This window comes from Medicago truncatula, chromosome 7 (genome assembly GCF_003473485.1).
Source record: "Medicago truncatula cultivar Jemalong A17 chromosome 7, MtrunA17r5.0-ANR, whole genome shotgun sequence".
Classification (NCBI taxonomy): Eukaryota; Viridiplantae; Streptophyta; class Magnoliopsida; order Fabales; family Fabaceae; genus Medicago; species Medicago truncatula.
In genome coordinates, this window is record NC_053048.1 from 36,619,948 (window position 1) to 36,638,892 (window position 18,945).

The following is an 18,945-nucleotide window of genomic DNA, read 5'->3' on the forward strand; positions in this document are numbered from 1 at the left end:
GTTGTCAAACAAATGAATGTTCAAATAACACAAGATGATTATCAAATAGTGGCAGTCAAATTGATTAACACCTCTTAAATCGATTATGTAATGCATACCCTATCATATTGATCATCAAGAAAGCAACCACAAGAGTATTGTGTGAGAGATACATAAAGATTCATTCTACTATGGAAGTTATTTATAGTAGTGAGTTGGTCTAACTAACTCCTAACTACCTAACCAACTTGATAAACTATCAACTAACTCTAATTGATTCACCGTACTGTAATAATACATAATGATATGGGCAGACAAATTTTTCGACGCCTTCTTTTACTCACCTATAAATAGATAAATAGATTTTTTTTCGACAATAGATATTTTCCATCCCCTTGAAGCAGAAGAAAAGAAACATGGGTTGGATAAAAGAGACAATTTGAAGGAGTATGCATTTAGCCATTTGTAATTGGGCTCAGTTATAGTATGCCTGGCTGCAATGCCCCATCATTCATTCTTTCACAAAATTAAATAAACCCTAGCTAGGGTTTACCTAATTAGCTAATACGTCTTTGCATGAAATTTATGACCGATGACGATGAAGACCGTGCATCTCCCTGGAGAATTGATAACCGAAATCCTGATGAGGTTGCCGGTGAAGTCTGTACTACGTTGCAAGCGCGTCTGTAAGTTATGGATTTCTATGATCTCTCATCCTCATTTTCAACTTCACATTTTCATCTTGCTGCATCACCCTCGCATAGAATTATGTTGGTGAAAACACAGTTCTATAAATTAGAGAGCCTAGATGTACCTTTCTTGTGTGCAATGTGTTTTGTTGGTAACAATCAGTCAAAGTTAAGTACAGTACGATAATCGATCTCCTTTCTCCGTTGCACTCTTCCATAATGGTTTTATTACCTGTTTGGAAATTGTGCTTTGCATCCAATGGATTGGTTGGTCTTGGTTAAGAATCTTAAGATTGCTTTAAAATTACTCAAATTTTGGTTCATTGCAGCAACTATATGGTGGTAAACGTACCAATTCCAAAGGCGTATAGGATTGCAGAGAGCTGATGCACCAGCATGGGGATGAGATCAGATGGAAGCTGAACTATGATGTACACTACTTTGTGAACTCTCAGTTTTCATTTATTTCATTTTTCCTTCTTTTTGTTCTGGTTTCCAAAGATATTTCCAAGTTTCAGCCAGTTTAGCATCTCTTTTCAGTCATTTTCCTCGGCATTGATTTCTATGACAATTTCATAACTATGTTGTTGGTTATGCATTTAAGGATTTATGTTTGAATGTATATTTATCCAATTACTAGTAGTCTATACTATAAACCATTTTAATAAAGATTTATTATCATTGGTCTATCCAATTATTAAGCTTTGTTGATGCATTACACAATTTTCGTATGAAAATGTGGCACAATGCACAAAAAATGAGATAAAATTATGATTAAAGAGGAAAGAGGGAAGTGCAATTTTTCAGTGGTTCCTATAATATAATTTCAACATTAGTAATAGTGTTTGATTGATACACTTATTTGACAAAAACAAGTTTTGACGAAGGCCTTTTTGAACTATCTGTCAGCATGTATATAATGCCAGTATCTACATATACTCACTTGGGTGGCTCGATGGTGTTAACTTGGTATCTTAGAGAGTGTTCAGCCCAAGGTCACAGATTCGATCCGGTGTAAATTTTGGTATGCTAGTCTATAGATAGGTTTTCTTTGGCTTTAAATGGGCCTCGCAAGCGGATAGCGGAATTGAACCTCTTAGAGTAGTTAATCATTGGATCGGATATCGAGTTTAAAAAAAAAATCACAAGTATATGCATACATGTGTTGGTTTAATTACTTTATTTTCTTACCTATAGGAATACTAAAAGGGTTGTGTATTCTAGTAGAAGAGTAGTATACTTTCACATTCCTAAAATTCATAGAAACCAAATAAATGTGCTTTTGCAGAACATGAAATGAAACAGTAGATTGCAGGCCATGCCCAAATCACATATGCCATGCTATTTCCACTTTCTTATGGATGAAATTTCAAGACTTTTAGAGAATAACCAAGCTTCAATCTCTGAGAAGACTATGATCTAAATCTCTCTTCATCTAAGGGAAATAAGCTCCATCCAAAAGTGCTTCTAGTTTTTTTCTTCTTCTTTCATTCTCATACACAAACCAACTTGAATCCTCTCACACACACCCTTTTAAGAATCACACGGAATTCCAACACAGTTTCAAAAGTTTCTCGAACTGTTGTATGCTATGAAGAAACCATAACTCAGGTACGTTGGCGAAACTACAAAACCTCAACAGCTTCCTTATTTGTATTATTCCCTTTTGAATTGTTTTGATTTCTTTCCTTGATATTAGACATGGTCCAAAACCGGATTTTGATTCTGTTTTAAAGCTAATGAGTAGAGCCAATACTTGCAGAAGTAGGTTTTATTAGAATATGTGAACAACAACACGTGAATCTCCAGTACATAAACATACTTTTCAGTTTTCACGGCTTTCCCATCCTTTAAATCCTATACAATTTTTTTGAGTTTTTTTAATTACAATCAGCCATGTCTATGACTCTTTCCCCGGTGTTCTTCCCCAACGATCTCATCACTGAAATCTTCTCCGTTCTTCCAGTAAAATCTGTTCTGCGATTCAGGTGCGTTAGTAATTCTTGCAACACTCTCATTTCTGATCCCACATTTGTTAAATTGCATCTCAAGAGATCTGAAACACGAAACCCACACTTCTTACTAATCACCGATCACACCATAGAAATAAATGGCGAGTCCCCATACGGCAGTGAAGATGACTATAAGATAGATTCCGGTGTCATTCCATACTCCATACGCAGTTTAATCCACAACCTGTCGTTCACTCTTTCTGTCAATCCTTACTACCTGGTTATTAAAGGATGGACTCGTGTCATTGGTTCCTGCAATGGGTTGATTTGTTTGACTGATGATTCTTTCAACGGTGAGTATCGAGATTACTGGTTCCGTTTATGGAACCCAGCCACAAGGACAACATCTCCAATACTTGGGAATTTTTTCATTTTTCACAATTATTCTCCGGAAAAACCTGATTGGTTTGATGGTTATTACAAATTCTCCTTTGGATGTGATAATTCTACCAGCACTTATAAGGTCGTGGCCGCACGTTACAATCAACGTGAACTGAGAAGCAATGTGAGAATTCTAAGTTTGGGTGATAACGTTTGGAGAGATATTGAAAGTTTCCCGGTTGATCCTATTCTTTTGAACTCCTCTTCTAGCGAACTTGGTGAGTATGCTGCTGTTTATTTCAGTAGTACTCTTAATTGGTTGGCTATTCAAAATAAATTTTATTATACTGTTAGCAATATTAAGGATATTACTGTCGAACAATTTGTTATTGTTTCACTTGATTTGGGGAGTGAAACATACAATCAATACTTATTGCCTCGTGGGTTTGATGAGGTGCCGCCTGTGATACCAACTATTGGTGTGTTGGGGGACCATCTTTGTTTTTCTTATTGTTACAAGGAAATTGATTTCGTTATATGGGAGATGAAGAAATTTGGAGTTGAAGATTCTTGGACCCCATTTCTTAAAATTAGTTATCACAATCTTCAAGTTAATTACAACTATAGTGATGATCGCATAAAATATCATTTTAAATTGGTGCCGATGTTTCTTTATGAGGATGCGGATACATTGATATTGTGTAACAGTCAAGAAAGGGAAGCAATTATCTATAATTGGAGAAATAATCGTGTAGAGCGAACAGGAGCTACCATATATTATGGATCATTTACAGATGATATAGCTAGTTGTATATCTTGGAGCATGGCCAAGGGTTGTGTTGAAAGCTTAGTTTCGATTTGTTGAAAGTAAGATCCCTTCCATGATTTACTTGTTGATTAAAATAAATGATTATTTGAACTCTTTTATCTATGTATATTTGAAGTATAGAAATGCTTTTACAAATTAATATATGTTGGAAATTGTTCTTGGTCTGATTTTATTTACGTCATTTCAAGTAAATTTATGCTGATATTATTTGAAGCATTGACCGACATGTTTCTGCTAGCACATGTTTCACTTGCCTTTATGTGGTATGTGTCTGAGGTGTTGTTGATTGTTTTTATTGTCGTGTCGCAATTGATTTATGATCATACGACTGAATTTCCATTATCACTTTTTATGGGCACATAGGTATCAATTTATTTCTCAAACTTTTGATATACGTGAAGGTTAGCATGACCCTAATTTCTTGACTTACGTTTTGGCTATTTTATTAGCTTCCTTGGTTGTTGGAGGAGAAATCATCCTAAGAACGTTAGATGCTTTTTGAAAAGGAGCTCGTGAAAATCATAAAGATGTTGGAAAGATCGAGTCAAGATCAATTGTTGTGTTTGATTACATACTTGGTGGCATAGAAGACACTTGTATTGAATCATCATATTTTGATTTCATGGTCAAGCCAAAGACAACATATGTGAATTAGAATAAGATTGTTTTACCAAATGGGCTTTGAAGCATTACCAAATGGCTTAGATAGTTTATCACCCCTTCCAATTTCGATTGTTGGGAATATCCACAGAGGATATAGATTTAAATCTTTTCTTTCTCATTGTTGATTGATAACATTATATCTAGTTTATCCCTTTGAAGATTATGCTGATTATTATTGGATTATTGGCTTGCTAGGTCGATAAATTTCCTTCTTTATGATGGCTATATCTAGTCATGCAGGTTTTCCAACCTACATGAGTAACATATTTTGATCAAAGCATAAAAACACACTTGACTTATCAGTGTTAAAGTTCATTTACTTTTTTACAACTTCACATGCTATAAACATATAAGGATTTTCTTTTCATTTTAAACTGACTCGTTAATATATAGGCTTCCTCTCTCTGTATGGAGAGGATGAAACTGTCTAAGCACTAAGTGAGGATGATTATTAAAGCCTGATTATCATTGACCTATTCAATTATTAAGTTTTGTTTGATGCATTACTTGATTATTAAAGCTTGATTATCAGAACCTATTCAATTATTAAGCTTTGTTTGATGGATTACTTGATTTTCCATAGGAAAACGTGTTCCTTCATATATCTCTTTCTATAGGAATGAATGGTGGAGAGAAACTTTCCATAGGAAGGAATGAAGACGGTTTGGTTGATGTGGATGTAAAACTGTAGAATGACAAAATAAAAGATTGCACCATTTTTGTTTTTGCTATTTATTTGCTATTTACAATAAAAGTTTCATTCCTACAAGTCTATAAAAATCTCCATAAATCTAAAGAGCCAATTGATCATGTTAATTTTTATCTTATTAATAAGGTTGAAAATGACTGAATCCTTGCATATGCAATTCTTATCAACTACTAGTTCCTAAAATTTTCTGAATTCGTCATTAAAAACTTAATTTATGACTTGCATTGATGATAAATTCAACTAAAAACAAGTATTACGAATCTTGACGACTCAGATGCTTTTTATAATAATGAGTTTCACCTACAATTACAGTGCTGTTTTCTAGTGTTCCTTCATATATCTCTCTCATCTTATCTATTATTTCTTTAGCTTAATTACATAACTGGTCCCCTAACTTATTTGTTGTTTTCGATTTGATCCCTTATCTTTAAAAAAATTCAATTTGGTCCCTTAAATATGTTCCGTCAGTCAAATTGATCCATTCCGTTAGTTTTTTTATGTCTAATATTTTAGATGCGATTTCAGCCATTAGATTGCAGGTCCATCATATATAAGAGTGATCTACCAATACCTATTTTTTTGCAGTTTGCTCCTCAGAGGTCTCAGGTTCGATTCCCTCTGGTGCCAATTTCGGTGGGCTAAGTCCATACAGAACTTGCTCTGGCTTTAAACGGGGCCCCCGCAAGTGGGCGGTGGGATTGATCCCCTCGAATTAGTCGATTCTTAGATCGGATACCGAGTTTTCAAAAATAAAAATAAAAATATTGCATACGAGTTACTCCTTCAATCATTCCCAAATCAACATAACTTGACAACCTACCAATCCTTGAGCCGAAATCCAACTTGGAATCAAAAAACAAAGCTGTGAACTGAGGAAAAGAAGCTCAAACGCTGTTGCACCGTTACTGAGATTTGAAACCCAAACATGATAACGGATTTGCAATCCATTAATTGATAGAGAGTAAGAGAAAGAAGATGGAAGGAGAGAAAGAAGATGATGTTTTGATATTGATAAATGGATCTACAAAGAAGAAGATGGATCTCATTATGTCCCTAACTTTTGTTTTAGTCCCTATAATATTTGGATTATGTTGAATTCCTGTCATATATTAGTTCTTATAAGATATGTTGAATTAGTTCTTATAAGATATATAGTAATGACTTATTTAAGGGACTAATTTTAAAAAAAAGTAATAACGAAAAACAAAATATTGAGATTTTATCCAAAAAAAGAAGTTTAATAAAAATGATTAAGAATATTTGAAAGAGATCATTAGTTATTTGTTGGTTGTAATTTTTTGACAATTGAAAACATTACACTGATAGTTTACCAAGCTTAAATTCCTTAAAAATATTACAGTTGGGAGTGAGGGACTTAGAATATTTTAAAACTTTTTTTATTCTTTGATTAAAAAAATGTGATATTTTGATACATAATAAGTAAGAGTATGTATGTATAACATGGATCTTTTAAAAATGGTCTGAATGTGAACCTTTACAACTTTTAGTAAAAATTAGTTTTATAATAATAAAAAATAGAGAACAAAAATAATATTTTATTAATTTTTACTAAAAATAGTATAATCCACCGTTGAACCGGGTACATGTTAGATAAGTTTTATAATTAATACATTTTTCGTCAGAAAAATAATACAATTGTAAGGACAACTAATGTCAAATTATCTTTAATTATTCATTGCAGGGTAAACTAGTACTGGATGAATAAATAAGACTTTGTTTGTGGTTACAACCAAGACAAATAAATAAACGAGATGGATTTACTATCACAAAAGAAAATAAAATAGGATGCTTTAATTATATTTCTCCTGGTTGTAATTGAATCCCACTAGGGATCATTGTACTATGAATTTCAATAAATAAAATAAAGTTTTTTTTTAGATTATCTTTGAAGAATGGTGGGTAATTTACCCACCAACCAATGAAAATGAATAATTTATTGGTGGAATCAAAATAGTTCATGGATACCACCTAATTAATTATCACCAGAGCGTGTGCATGTTCGATGCACCATGTTTATTACATTTGTTTTTGTTAACAAAACCATGTTAATAGAATATAATAAAACATTATTATGATAATATTTAACATCTCCTCTCAAACTCATGATGCATTAACATGGAGCATCAAGAGTTTGTCAATCAAGAAATAAAATGTTTGATTGTCTTTGTGAACGAATCAGCAATCTGCAAGGAGGACGGCATGCATAAAGAGTAGAGTAATTGTTCCATTTTGAAGATGATGACGAGTAAAGTGAGAAAGACCAAATTGTGAACAATTTGAATGACACTCTTGTCATCACAATATATGGGAGTTGGTTTAGAGAGAGTGACACCCATATCAGAAAGTAACCAACATCCAAACTATTTCGGTAGTGGTGGACGCCATAACACAGTTCTCATCTTCTGTAGATGAACGGAATACAATATCTTGTGCAATTGAAAATAGGATGCTTTAATTTCTCTGAAATGTTTCGGCTCAAAATATTCATCATGTCATATTTGTATTCACAATCATCTCTCTCTCTATATAATTTTTTTTTTTAAACAACCAAATATTATTAAGGTATAGCCTGCACAAGGAGAACAAAACTAGCCAAAAAATGATAAAATTCAAGAGGCGTCGTATATATACGAAACGCCACAGACCTAACCAAACCTGTTACAAGATAGGCCACCCCCAAAACTGCTGCTACGGTGCTACCAAAAATAAAAACAAACATTGTCAAGCACGGTTGCATATTAATGATTGGGATTAGATCATGTTGTAGTGATAAATGCTCAAAAGTGATATATTTCTTGTGTTAATTTAGGCACTTTAGTGATTTGTTTTGCAAATTACTTAAGGGAAAAGCTACAATTTGATACAATTATGCCATTTATGCTTTAATGCCTTATTCTACCCCTTTTTGTGCAAGAAAATACAAGAAAGGACCAATAATCAACCAAAGTTCATAATTTTTGGCTTATAGCGGATTTTTTTGGCTTATAGCGAGTTTTTTTTTGGCTTATAGTGAGTTTTGTCCAGAGGCAACTCGCTATAAGCGAGTCAAGCAAGTTCAAGAGGATAAGAGACACGTGGAGCTCATCCATTGGAGTAGAGCAGATTTTCGTGCAACTCACTATAAGCGAGTAAATTTCGCTATAAGCGAGTTTGACAGATTCAACCATATAAATAACTTTTCTCTCATTTTTTTAGGGATTCATTCATTGTTGTTGATAATTTATGATTTTTAGAGAGAGAGTGAGGGATGGCATTTCTAGAGAGAGAAACATGAATCAAGAGTGTTTGAGGTAGAATCTTCACAAGATTTGTAAAGGAATCATGGATCTTGTCTTGAATCTTCATCTTTTCTTCCACTTTTTCAAGGCTACTATGAAAGTAAGTAGCTAAATCTATCCTTTGGAGTTAGAGGTACTTGATCAAACTAATATGTATTCCTTTTGATACTTAAATATATGGTTCTAGCTTATTTATTCAATATTATTATTATTATTATTATTATTATTATTATTATTATTATTATTATTATTATTATTATTATTATTATTATTATTATTATTATTATTATTATTATTATTATTATAATTATAATTTATCAAAACTTTAATTCTAGACATGGAATTTAGGTTTTGATAATCACTTTGAATATTGGAACGCAAAGCTTTTGTATCGTTTAATAGTTCGGGATATCGACAATACAACGATGCAATCGACTATTGTATCGTTTAATAGTTTGGGAAATCGGAATTTAAATAGTCCATTAGAATTCGCGACATCATTTGGACACGAATGATGCTGTTGAGCGACATGTAATAATATCGAGTAAAGCTAGAATCTGTTTAAGCGATCATAAGAGTGCACTATTTAATGCTTGGTCAACGACTCTAACCCCATGCGTGAATTACCCTACCTCGTCTCAATTTTATTGCTAGATTCGAATTTAGATTAGTTTTTAATCAATCAAATCATTTGAATCATAAGTTTAGAACGATATCGATTGTTGAACGACTTGAATATCGCACTAGTCCATGTGGAGACGATACACAAAAATACTTACTTTTGATACTACATCATGTAGCTTTCAAGAGAATTTCACCACCCTTAGAAGGAGTCGGACTCTTCTATGAATAGCATACACTTTCTCTTGTAAGCGAGAAAAATTTTCATCTACTATAAACAACCTTACCAACACTTCGTACATGGACTTTACCGTAAACACTCAACACTATTCCGAAAGCCACACCCACTTATCCTCCTCTTAGCACAACCCTATACCATCCAACAACACCAAAAGAATATTAGATAAATCCATCTCCGAAAGAAACATACCTCTGCACCATGCAAAAGATCATCTCCACAAACCTTATACATATTCCCCCATTTCACCAAGCATAGATAATAGTGAGTTTCTGATAATTTATGAGTTTGTTGAAGGAGTCGGATATTTTTGATTAATTATTTTACGAAAAAATTAAATTCAAATAAAAGAACGTAACATGACTTTAAATGTCTAATAAACATGTATTTTGTCAATTTAACATAACATACATGTAGTTTTCCATTATCACGTGCCACTAAAGTTCAAAACTGAATGAATTTTAAATAATAGAGGTTGAATGAAAAAAATCACATGAAAGAGAATGACTTATAAAAAAACTATGTTAAAATAATCAATTAGACAAATGACATCTAAAAACTAAAAGAACAATTCATTATGTTGTGACATTTGAGGGATCCTACCGTGAGTTTGATCATCCCATTAGATAATGATAATTCACACAAGTGAGTTTGACACTGCATTTTCACCATAAACCTTAAGAAATTAGGTATATGTGTCATATCGTTTATATGTTGTTCAACATGTACTATTGTAACTGATATAGAACTTTAACTCATAGTTGACATGTTAACATCTCTCTCAAGTACGAGAGTGCATGTGAGATCTACCACCAAGAACCACTTCTGCTTCTTCACAAAGTCAAATCGAGCTATGATACCATATGTTGACCTTATGGGGAAGTCCATATTGGTGTCGGTCAACCCATTAGACAGAGAGTAAAGTCAAATCAAGTACGAGAGTGCATGTGAGATCTAAAAAAACCTCTTTCAGTATCATTTTATTATTAAAATCTACGTAGAGTAGAGTCTGACTCAAAAGTCCTGATCGAACCTAGATCTACGGAAGTGGTACCATGAATACAAAATCAGCCCGATTCTTCCCCAATGATCTCATCACTGAGGTCTTATCAGTTCTTCCTGTGAAATCTATTATTCGATTCAGATGCGTTAGCAATTCTTGGAACATTCTCATTTCTGATTCCACCTTTGTGAAATTTCATCTCAAGAGATCAAAAGCTCGAAATCCATTCTTCACACTGATCACGGATCACTTCACATATACCCAAGGTGAATCCCCTTATGGAAGTGACGATGAATCTGAGTATGATCGCACTGTCGTTCCCTACTCCATACGTAGTTTAATAGAGAACCCATCTTTCAACCTTACGGTTGATCCTTACTATGAATTAAATGCCAAAGGATGCTCTGGTATAGTTGGTACCTGCAATGGAATCTGTTTGCTCGATTCTTTTGACGGATTCTTGTTATGGAATCCATCCACTAGGGAAACATCTAAAAGTTTTGACTGTGATTTTGACTTTTCTGGATCCGATCATTCTGGTTTTATGTTTGGTTGTGATGATTCAACCGACATTTATAAAGTGGTAGCATTCAGTTACTCTCATGCTCATTTGAAAAACGATGTGAGAGTTCTCAATTTCGGTGATGATCGTTGGAGAAATATTGAAAGTTTTCCTGCGGTTCCTCTTCAAATTTACACTGTTGTAGATTATGTATATTTGAGTGGCACTATTAACTGGTTGGCTATCCATAATGAATATTGTTATCCTGAAAGCAATATTAAGGATATTACTGTTGACCAGTTTGTTATTGTTTCACTTGATTTGGGGACTGAGAAATACAATCAATACCGACTGCCTCCAAGTTTTGATGAGGTGCCGTCTGCATATCCTATTGTTGGTGTGTTGGGGGACTGCCTTTGTTTTTCTTATTCTAAGGAAACTGATTTTATTATATGGCAAATGAAGAAATTCGGGGTTGAAGATTCTTGGACTCAATTCCTTAGAATTAGTTACCATAATCTTCAAATTGATTATGACTATAGTTTTGAAACTACAAAGTGTCACTTTCAATTGGCGCCGGTTCTTCTTTCTGAGGATGGTGATACATTGATACTGAAATCCATCCTAGAAGATTTCCAAGCAATTCTCTATAATTGGAGATCTAATACAGTAGAGCGGACAAACATTATGTTGAACGTGTGTATCAGCAGTTGTGACTGCCAGCTGCACTGATTGACCAAGTCTTTAGGAGAATTTGTTTTAATATTTCAATTTTTAAATTAGCTAATAAAGTAGTGGCTAAAGATTAGGAGTTAGTTACTTAGTATTTGTTTTTATTTAAGTCACAGCTTTGTATTTTGATAGTAGTTTTTTTATTCAATAAAGCTTCAGTTTTTCCTTTCCTATTTTATGAGTTACGTATAAACACCAACAGATTGGTATCTAGAGCCTTCTTCTTAGAGGGACTTGTGAGTGAAGTGAGTGAAACCCACCATAAAAGCTTAAACACTACCTTTCATTTCATCAATCAGATGGATTCTGAAACATCCTACAAAGCCCCACCTTTACCTGTGTTTGATGGTGAAAACTATCATATATGGGCAGCAAGAATAGAGGCATACTTAGAGGCAAATGACCTCTGGGAAGCTGTTGAGGAGGACTACGAAGTTCTTCCTTTGTCAGACAATCCAACAATGGCTCAGATAAAAAATCACAAGGAAAGGAAAACAAGAAAGTCAAAAGCAAGAGCTACTTTGTTTGCTGCTGTCTCAGAAGAAATCTTCACCAGAATTATGACCATCAAATCAGCATTTGAAATATGGAATTTCCTCAAAACTGAATATGAAGGAGATGAAAGAATTAGGGGAATGCAAGCGCTTAATTTGATTCGAGAATTTGAGATGCAAAAGATGAAGGAGTCTGAAACAATTAAAGAGTATGCAAATAAACTTATTAGCATTGCTAACAAAGTAAGATTGCTTGGTTCTGAATTGTCTGATTCAAGAATAGTTCAGAAAATACTCGTGACTGTCCCTGAAAGATTTGAAGCAACCATCACTTCCTTGGAAAATACCAAGGACATGTCAAAGCTTACCGTGGCGGAGCTTGTAAATGCTATGCAGGCCCAAGAACAAAGAAGAATGATAAGGTCTGAAGGATCAGTGGAAGGAGCATTACAAGCTAAATTAAAAATCAACAAAGGAGAAAAGAGCATGGGAAATAAGTATAAGAAGAGTTTCAACAAACAAGAAGCAGTTGGAAGCACTAGCTACAAAAATGAAGAAAAAAATAGAGAATTTCCTCCTTGCAAGCATTGTGGAAAATTCGGTCATCCTCCTTTCAAATGTTGGAGAAGACCTGATGTGAAGTGTGACAAGTGCAACAAACTTGGGCATCACGAGAGAATTTGCAGAAGCAATTTTCAACAAAGTAATGAGGCTCAAGCTGAAGATCAAGAAGAAGAAGAAGAAGAGGAAGAGCAGTTGTTTGTAGCAACATGTTTTACAAGCAGTAGCTCAAGTGAATGTTGGCTAGTGGATAGTGGTTGTACCCATCACATGACCCATGATAAAGAAATATTCAGAGAGCTGGACATATCACAAATATCAAAAGTCAGAATCGGTAATGGTAAACTGATTGCTGTTGAAGGAAAAGGAACCGTGGCCATTGAAAGTTGCACAGGTACAAAGCTAATTTCTGATGTTTTATATGTACCTGAGATAAAGGATTTAAAGTCATCTTTGAAAATAAGCAATGTTTGATCAAAGATGCCAATGATAAGGTAATTTTCAGCATTAAAATGAGAAGCAAAAGTTTTTCATTTGATCCAATGAAGGAGGAGCAAATAGCTTATCCAGCTATTGTTAATAGTACAGAGATATGGCACAAAAGATTAGGCCATTTTCATCATGCAGCAGTATTGAATTTGCAAAGAAAGAATTTGGCTCAAGGTTTGCCTCACTTAGATGCTGAATTACCAAGCTGCAAGGTATGTCAGTATGGTAAGCAAGTAAGATTACCGTTCACGCAAGCAACCTGGAGAGCAACAGAGAAGCTGCAACTGATTCACACAGATCTGGCTGGACCGCAAAGAACAGCTTCACTTAATGAGAGCAAATACTACATTGTCTTTATAGATGATTACACCAGAATGTGCTGGATTTATTTTCTCAAGTCCAAGTCAGAGGTTGCTGGGGTATTTTGGAGATTTAAGAATTGGATTGAAAAACAAAGTGGCTGTGTGATTCAAGTTTTGAGGTCTGACAATGGCACTGAGTACACATCAACACAATTCACTATGTTCTGTGAGGAGGCATGCATTGAGCATCAACTTACAGCTCCTTACACCCCTCAACAAAATGGAGTGAGTGAAAGGAAGAACAGGACAATAATGGAAATGGTCAGATGCATGCTTCATGAGAAAGGGTTGCCTAAGGAATATTGGGAAGAGGCTGCAAGCACAGCTGTATTTTTACTTAACAGACTTCCCACCAAAGCAGTAGACGGAAAGACTCCTTTTGAAGCTTGGTATGGTTACAAGCCTCTCTTGAAAAATTTTAAAATATTTGGATGCTTGTGTTTTACTTATGTGCCACAAATTAAAAGAGACAAGTTAGATAAGAAAGCTGAACCTGGTATATTTGTGGGTTATAGCTCAACATCTAAAGCTTATAGAGTTTTCCAACCTAACACAGGAAAATTTTTGATAAGCAGGGATGTGCAGTTCATGGAGAATGAGAAGTGGAACTGGAATGATACAGAAAATAAGCCAATAGCTGATCCTTTGCAAAATCTAGATGAGTTAGTTGATGATCCTCCTGTAAGAGGTACCAGATTGCTTTCTGATGTTTATGAAAGATGCAATGTTGCAGTCCTTGAACCTGCAGGATATTGGGATGCAAAAGAAGATCCCAAATGGAGGGCTGCAATGCAGGAGGAGCTTACCATGATTGATAAAAACCAGACTTGGAAACTTGTTAAAAGGCCTGAGCACAAAAGATTCATAGGGGTGAAGTGGGTGTTTAGAACAAAGCTAAACGCAGATGGATCAATCAACAAGCATAAAGCCAGATTAGTGGTTAAAGGGTATGCTCAAATTTTTGGAGTAGATTTCTTTGATACATTTGCTCCAGTTGCAAGGCAAGATACTATTAGAATGTTGTTAGCTATTGCAGCACAAAAGGGATGGAAAATATGTCATCTTGATGTCAAGTCAGCATTTTTAAATGGATTTCTAGAGGAAGAAATATATGTTGAGCAACCTGAAGGTTTTGTTGTGAAAGGGCATGAAGATAAGGTCTATCTATTGAAGAAGGCCTTGTATGGTTTGAAACAAGCTCCAAGAGCTTGGTACAACAGGATTGATGAGTACTTAGTGCAGTTAGGCTTTGTTAAAAGTCTAAGTGAATCCACTTTATATATCAAAGCTGATGAAGCTAATTTTTTGGTGATCTCTTTATATGTTGATGATCTCCTAGTTACTGGCAGTAGTGCTGAACTGATTCAACAGTTCAAGGATGATATGATGCAAGTGTTTGAGATGTCAGACTTGGGAGAAATGTCTTATTTCCTTGGCATGGAAGTTAAGCAGAAAAATGGTGATATATTCATCTGTCAAAGGAAGTATGCAAAAGAGATGTTAAAGAAATTCAATATGGATTACTGTAAAAGCATGAACACTCCTATGTGTCCAAAGGAGAAGCTATGCAAGGATGTTCAAGAAGAACAAGTGGATGAAACACTCTACCGAAGTTTAATTGACTGCTTAATGTATCTTACAACTACAAGACCAGATATTTTGTATGCTGTAAATGTTCTTTCAAGATTCATGAACTGTGCTAAAGAATCTCATTTCAAAGGAGCAAAAAGAGTGTTGAGGTATGTCAAGGGAACCTTAAATTATGGCATTAAGTTCTGTCGATCGGAAAAATTCAAGTTGCAAGGTTACTCTGATAGTGATTGGGCAGGATCTTTAGATGACATGAAAAGCACTTCAGGCTACTGTTTTAGTTCTGGGACAGGGATATTCTCTTGGAGTTCAAAAAAACAAGAAATTGTTGCACAATCAACAGCTGAAGCAGAGTTTATTGCAGCCACAGCAGCTGTTAATCAGGCCTTGTGGCTAAGAAAAGTTCTAACTGATTTACATTTAGAGCAAAAGGAAACTACTGAGGTAATGGTGGACAACCAGGCAGCCATTGCCATCTCCAAAAATCCTGTCTTTCTTGGTAAAACAAAGCATTTTAGTATTAAATTATTTTTCCTCAGAGATGTCCAAAAGGATGGTGATGTGTGTTTGAAGTACTGCAAGACTGAAGACCAACTGTCAGATATCTTTACAAAAGCTCTTCCAAAAGGCAGGTTTGAGTTACTAAGGGAGAAACTTGGAATATCCAACTACTGATACAAGGAGGAGTGTTGAACGTGTGTATCAGCAGTTGTGACTGCCAGTTGCACTGATTGACCAAGTCTTTAGGAGAATTTGTTTTAATATTTCAATTTTTAAATTAGCTAATAAAGTAGTGGCTAAAGATTAGGAGTTAGTTACTTAGTATTTGTTTTTATTTAAATCACAGCTTTGTATTTTGATAGTAGTTTTTTTATTCAATAAAGCTTCAGTTTTTCCTTTCCTATTTTATGAGTTACGTATAAACACCAACACATTACTGCTAGTAGAACTATTACTGATGATAGGACCATAGATTATGTTGCCTGGGAATCGATCATGAATTATGTTGAAAGTTTAGTTTCAATTTTTTGAAAGTAAGTTCCTCTCCCATGGTTTACTTGTTTAAACTAGTTTTAACTTATAATGTTTATATGTTGTTTTCAAAATATATAATAGATTTTGTGAATATTCTTTTTTATGATGGCTTAGATTGATTTTATGTTGATTTCATAATGTTGAATAGATTGTATGAATCAGTTTTAATTTGAACCATTTCACTTAAAGTTAGAAAGTCAAACTCTTACGATCGAGCTGACATATCTTTGACATAAAAAAAGAGGGAATTGCATTAGTAGAAGTTATCCTGACAAGATAGGACATTGAAGTAGCAGACACACCTTTGATTTTGTTTACACCCACGCACGATCATTTATGCTGATTCTGTTGAAGCATTGATTGATATATATCTACTTACAATTGCTTTTGGATCATATGACAAAATTTCCTTTATCAATTTTTAATGTATGTCTAAATTTTTATTTCATGACATACGCTTTGGCTATGTTAATAGCTTCTTGGGCTGATGGAGGAAGAAATCATCCACAAGCAATTCAAATGCTTTGAGGAAGGAGCTTAGGTCAAAACTCAAAGATGTTGTTGAAGGAAATGAAGATATTTGTTGTGTTTAATTGCATGTTTTGTGGCACAGAAGATACTTGTTTTGAGTCCTCATATTGATATTTCATGCACATGCCAATTAGGTACTGTGTATGTGAATTGGGATTATGTTATTTTAAGAAAATTATTTCTTTAGACATAGTTTGACTTTTGTTATTCTGCAAAACTAATTGGTACCTTAGAATAAGTCTTCAAATGAGACAGTAGAGGCTGTGGCATATACAAGCATATCTTATTTCCTGCATAGCCTTATTCATTGATTTTGATACCTTGTATTCATTGATTTTGATACCTTGTGTGTTCTGTTTTCAAATGATGAAAATAACTTTGAAGATTAATTGTGGTTAAACACACATAATAAGAGTCAAATCTTATGATGGTACAAAACACTCAAACCATAAATATTTTTTAATGAAATCTTTTCCTACAGTTTCATATGACACAACTAGGCTTCTGTATCAAAATCAAGTAAAGTGGTTCATTATAACTTGTTTTTTTTCCTTCCCAAAAGTGCAAAATACTCAATTAGTAGACAAAAACAGACATTTCAGTCAAAAAAGGATTCTCTGTGCTCAAACAATGATTGAGTTTTGTGAATTTGAAGGTTCAAAGGGATATTTAAAGGATTATACGTGGAGTTTGAGCTAAATAGGTGTTTGTAGAATCTAGAATAAAAGATATATGATTCCACATATTAAAAGTAACATAAAAGTTATATAGTTACAAACTTCTATATTAAAAGATTCACCAAAAAAACTTCTATATTAAAAGTAAAAGTAATAATATTTTTTTCCCATAAAACCGATAATAATTTAAAATTGCCTAAAAATATCATAAAAAATAGCTTTAAATCTAAAAAAAAAAGTTGGAAAAACACACTCTACGACATGTCCCCGTGATTGGTAAGGATAATGTATAATACATTTAAAGTCCGAGTTTAAACCCCGGCACCACAAAAAAAAAAAAAAAAACACATTCAGGTTGCCGGCTGCAATCATACAATCATGACTCTGTTGCCGGCTGTGTTCTTCTCCGACGGTCTCATTGGCGAGATCTTCTCCGTTCTTCCAGTGAAATCTCTTCTGCGATTCAGGTGCCTCAGCAAGTCTTGCGACACTCTCATTTCGGATCCCACCTTTGTGAAATTACAGCTCAAAAGAAGATCAGCAACACCAAATCCACATTTCCTACTAATCTTATCAGACAGTCTGTCATTCACTATTTCCATGGATCCTTACTATACGGTGAAAACAAAGGATGCTCCCGCATTGTTGGTTCCTGCAATGGATTGATCTGTTTGACTGATTGTTCCTTCACCTATGAAGATAAAGAGTACTGGCTTTGTTTATGGAACCCAGCCACCAGGATAACATCTCCAATATTTGGGTATTTTCGTGAAAAGTGCAATTCTCTATAAGACGTCCCTTTCTTGTTTGATGGAAATTACAAATTCTACTTTGGTTATGATGATTCTCCTGACACTTATAAGGTTTTGGCTGTGCGTTACAATCGACGTGAACTGAGAAGCAATGCGAGAATTCTAGGTTTTGGCAATAACGATTGGAGACATATTGAAAGTTTCCCTGTTGATCCTATTTCTTTGGACTATGATGGCCCAACTAGTGTGTCTGATGGTGTGTATTTCAGGAGTACTCTTAACTGGCTGGCTATTCAAAATCAATTACAATATATTCTCAGCACTATTAAAGATATCACTGTTGAGAATTTTGTTATTGTTTCATTTGATTTGAGAACTGAGACATACAATCGGTACTTCTTGCCTCGTGATTTTGATGAGGTGCCACCTGCACAACCAAATATAGGTGTGTTGGGGCGACTGTCTTTGTTTTTCTTATTGTTACAAGGAAACTGATTTCATTATATGGCAAATGAAGAAATTTGGGGTTGAAGATTCTTGGACTCCATTACTTAAAATTAGTTATCAAAATCTTCAAATTGATTATGACTATAGTTTTGATTTCATGAAGTATCATTTTAACTTGCAATCCTTGTTTCTTTCTGAGGATGGTGATACACTGATATTGGATAGCAGTCAAGAAATGGAAGTAATTCTGTATAATTTGAGAGATAATACAGTAAGGCGAACAGAAGCTTCTGTAAGTAGTTCTATTATCGATCATAGAACTAATGTTAGAACAAGCACTAGTATATCTTGGTACATGGCCATGGATTATGTTGAAAGCTTAGTTTTGATTTGTTGAAAGTAAGTTTCTC

General features: G+C 34.2%; 2 protein-coding genes and 1 long non-coding RNA gene across 3 annotated transcripts; all 3 read left to right on the forward strand.

Annotated features, from left to right (window-relative positions):
• Positions 1–2,528: 2,528 nt before the first annotated feature.
• Positions 2,529–3,866, forward strand: LOC11422558 (F-box/kelch-repeat protein At3g23880). The gene has a single exon (XM_003624016.2). It carries the CDS (start codon positions 2,565–2,567, stop codon positions 3,864–3,866), a length of 1,302 nt encoding a protein of 433 aa, XP_003624064.1. The 5' UTR covers positions 2,529–2,564.
• Positions 3,867–10,415: 6,549 nt separating this feature from the next.
• Positions 10,416–11,597, forward strand: LOC11408153 (F-box/kelch-repeat protein At3g23880). The gene has a single exon (XM_003624017.1). It carries the CDS (start codon positions 10,416–10,418, stop codon positions 11,595–11,597), a length of 1,182 nt encoding a protein of 393 aa, XP_003624065.1.
• Positions 11,598–15,966: 4,369 nt separating this feature from the next.
• On the forward strand, positions 15,967–17,001 carry LOC112416351 (uncharacterized). Its single transcript, XR_003006729.2, has 2 exons — positions 15,967–16,127; positions 16,604–17,001. It is a non-coding gene; the product is annotated as an uncharacterized lncRNA (long non-coding RNA).
• The last annotated feature ends 1,944 nt before the right edge of the window (positions 17,002–18,945 follow it).

Bases quoted from the DNA above. Each gene is read 5' to 3' on its own strand.
- LOC11422558 (XM_003624016.2), top strand. From the start codon at position 2,565: ATGTCTATGACTCTTTCCCCGGTGTTCTTCCCCAACGATCTCATCACT.
- LOC11408153 (XM_003624017.1), top strand. From the start codon at position 10,416: ATGAATACAAAATCAGCCCGATTCTTCCCCAATGATCTCATCACTGAG.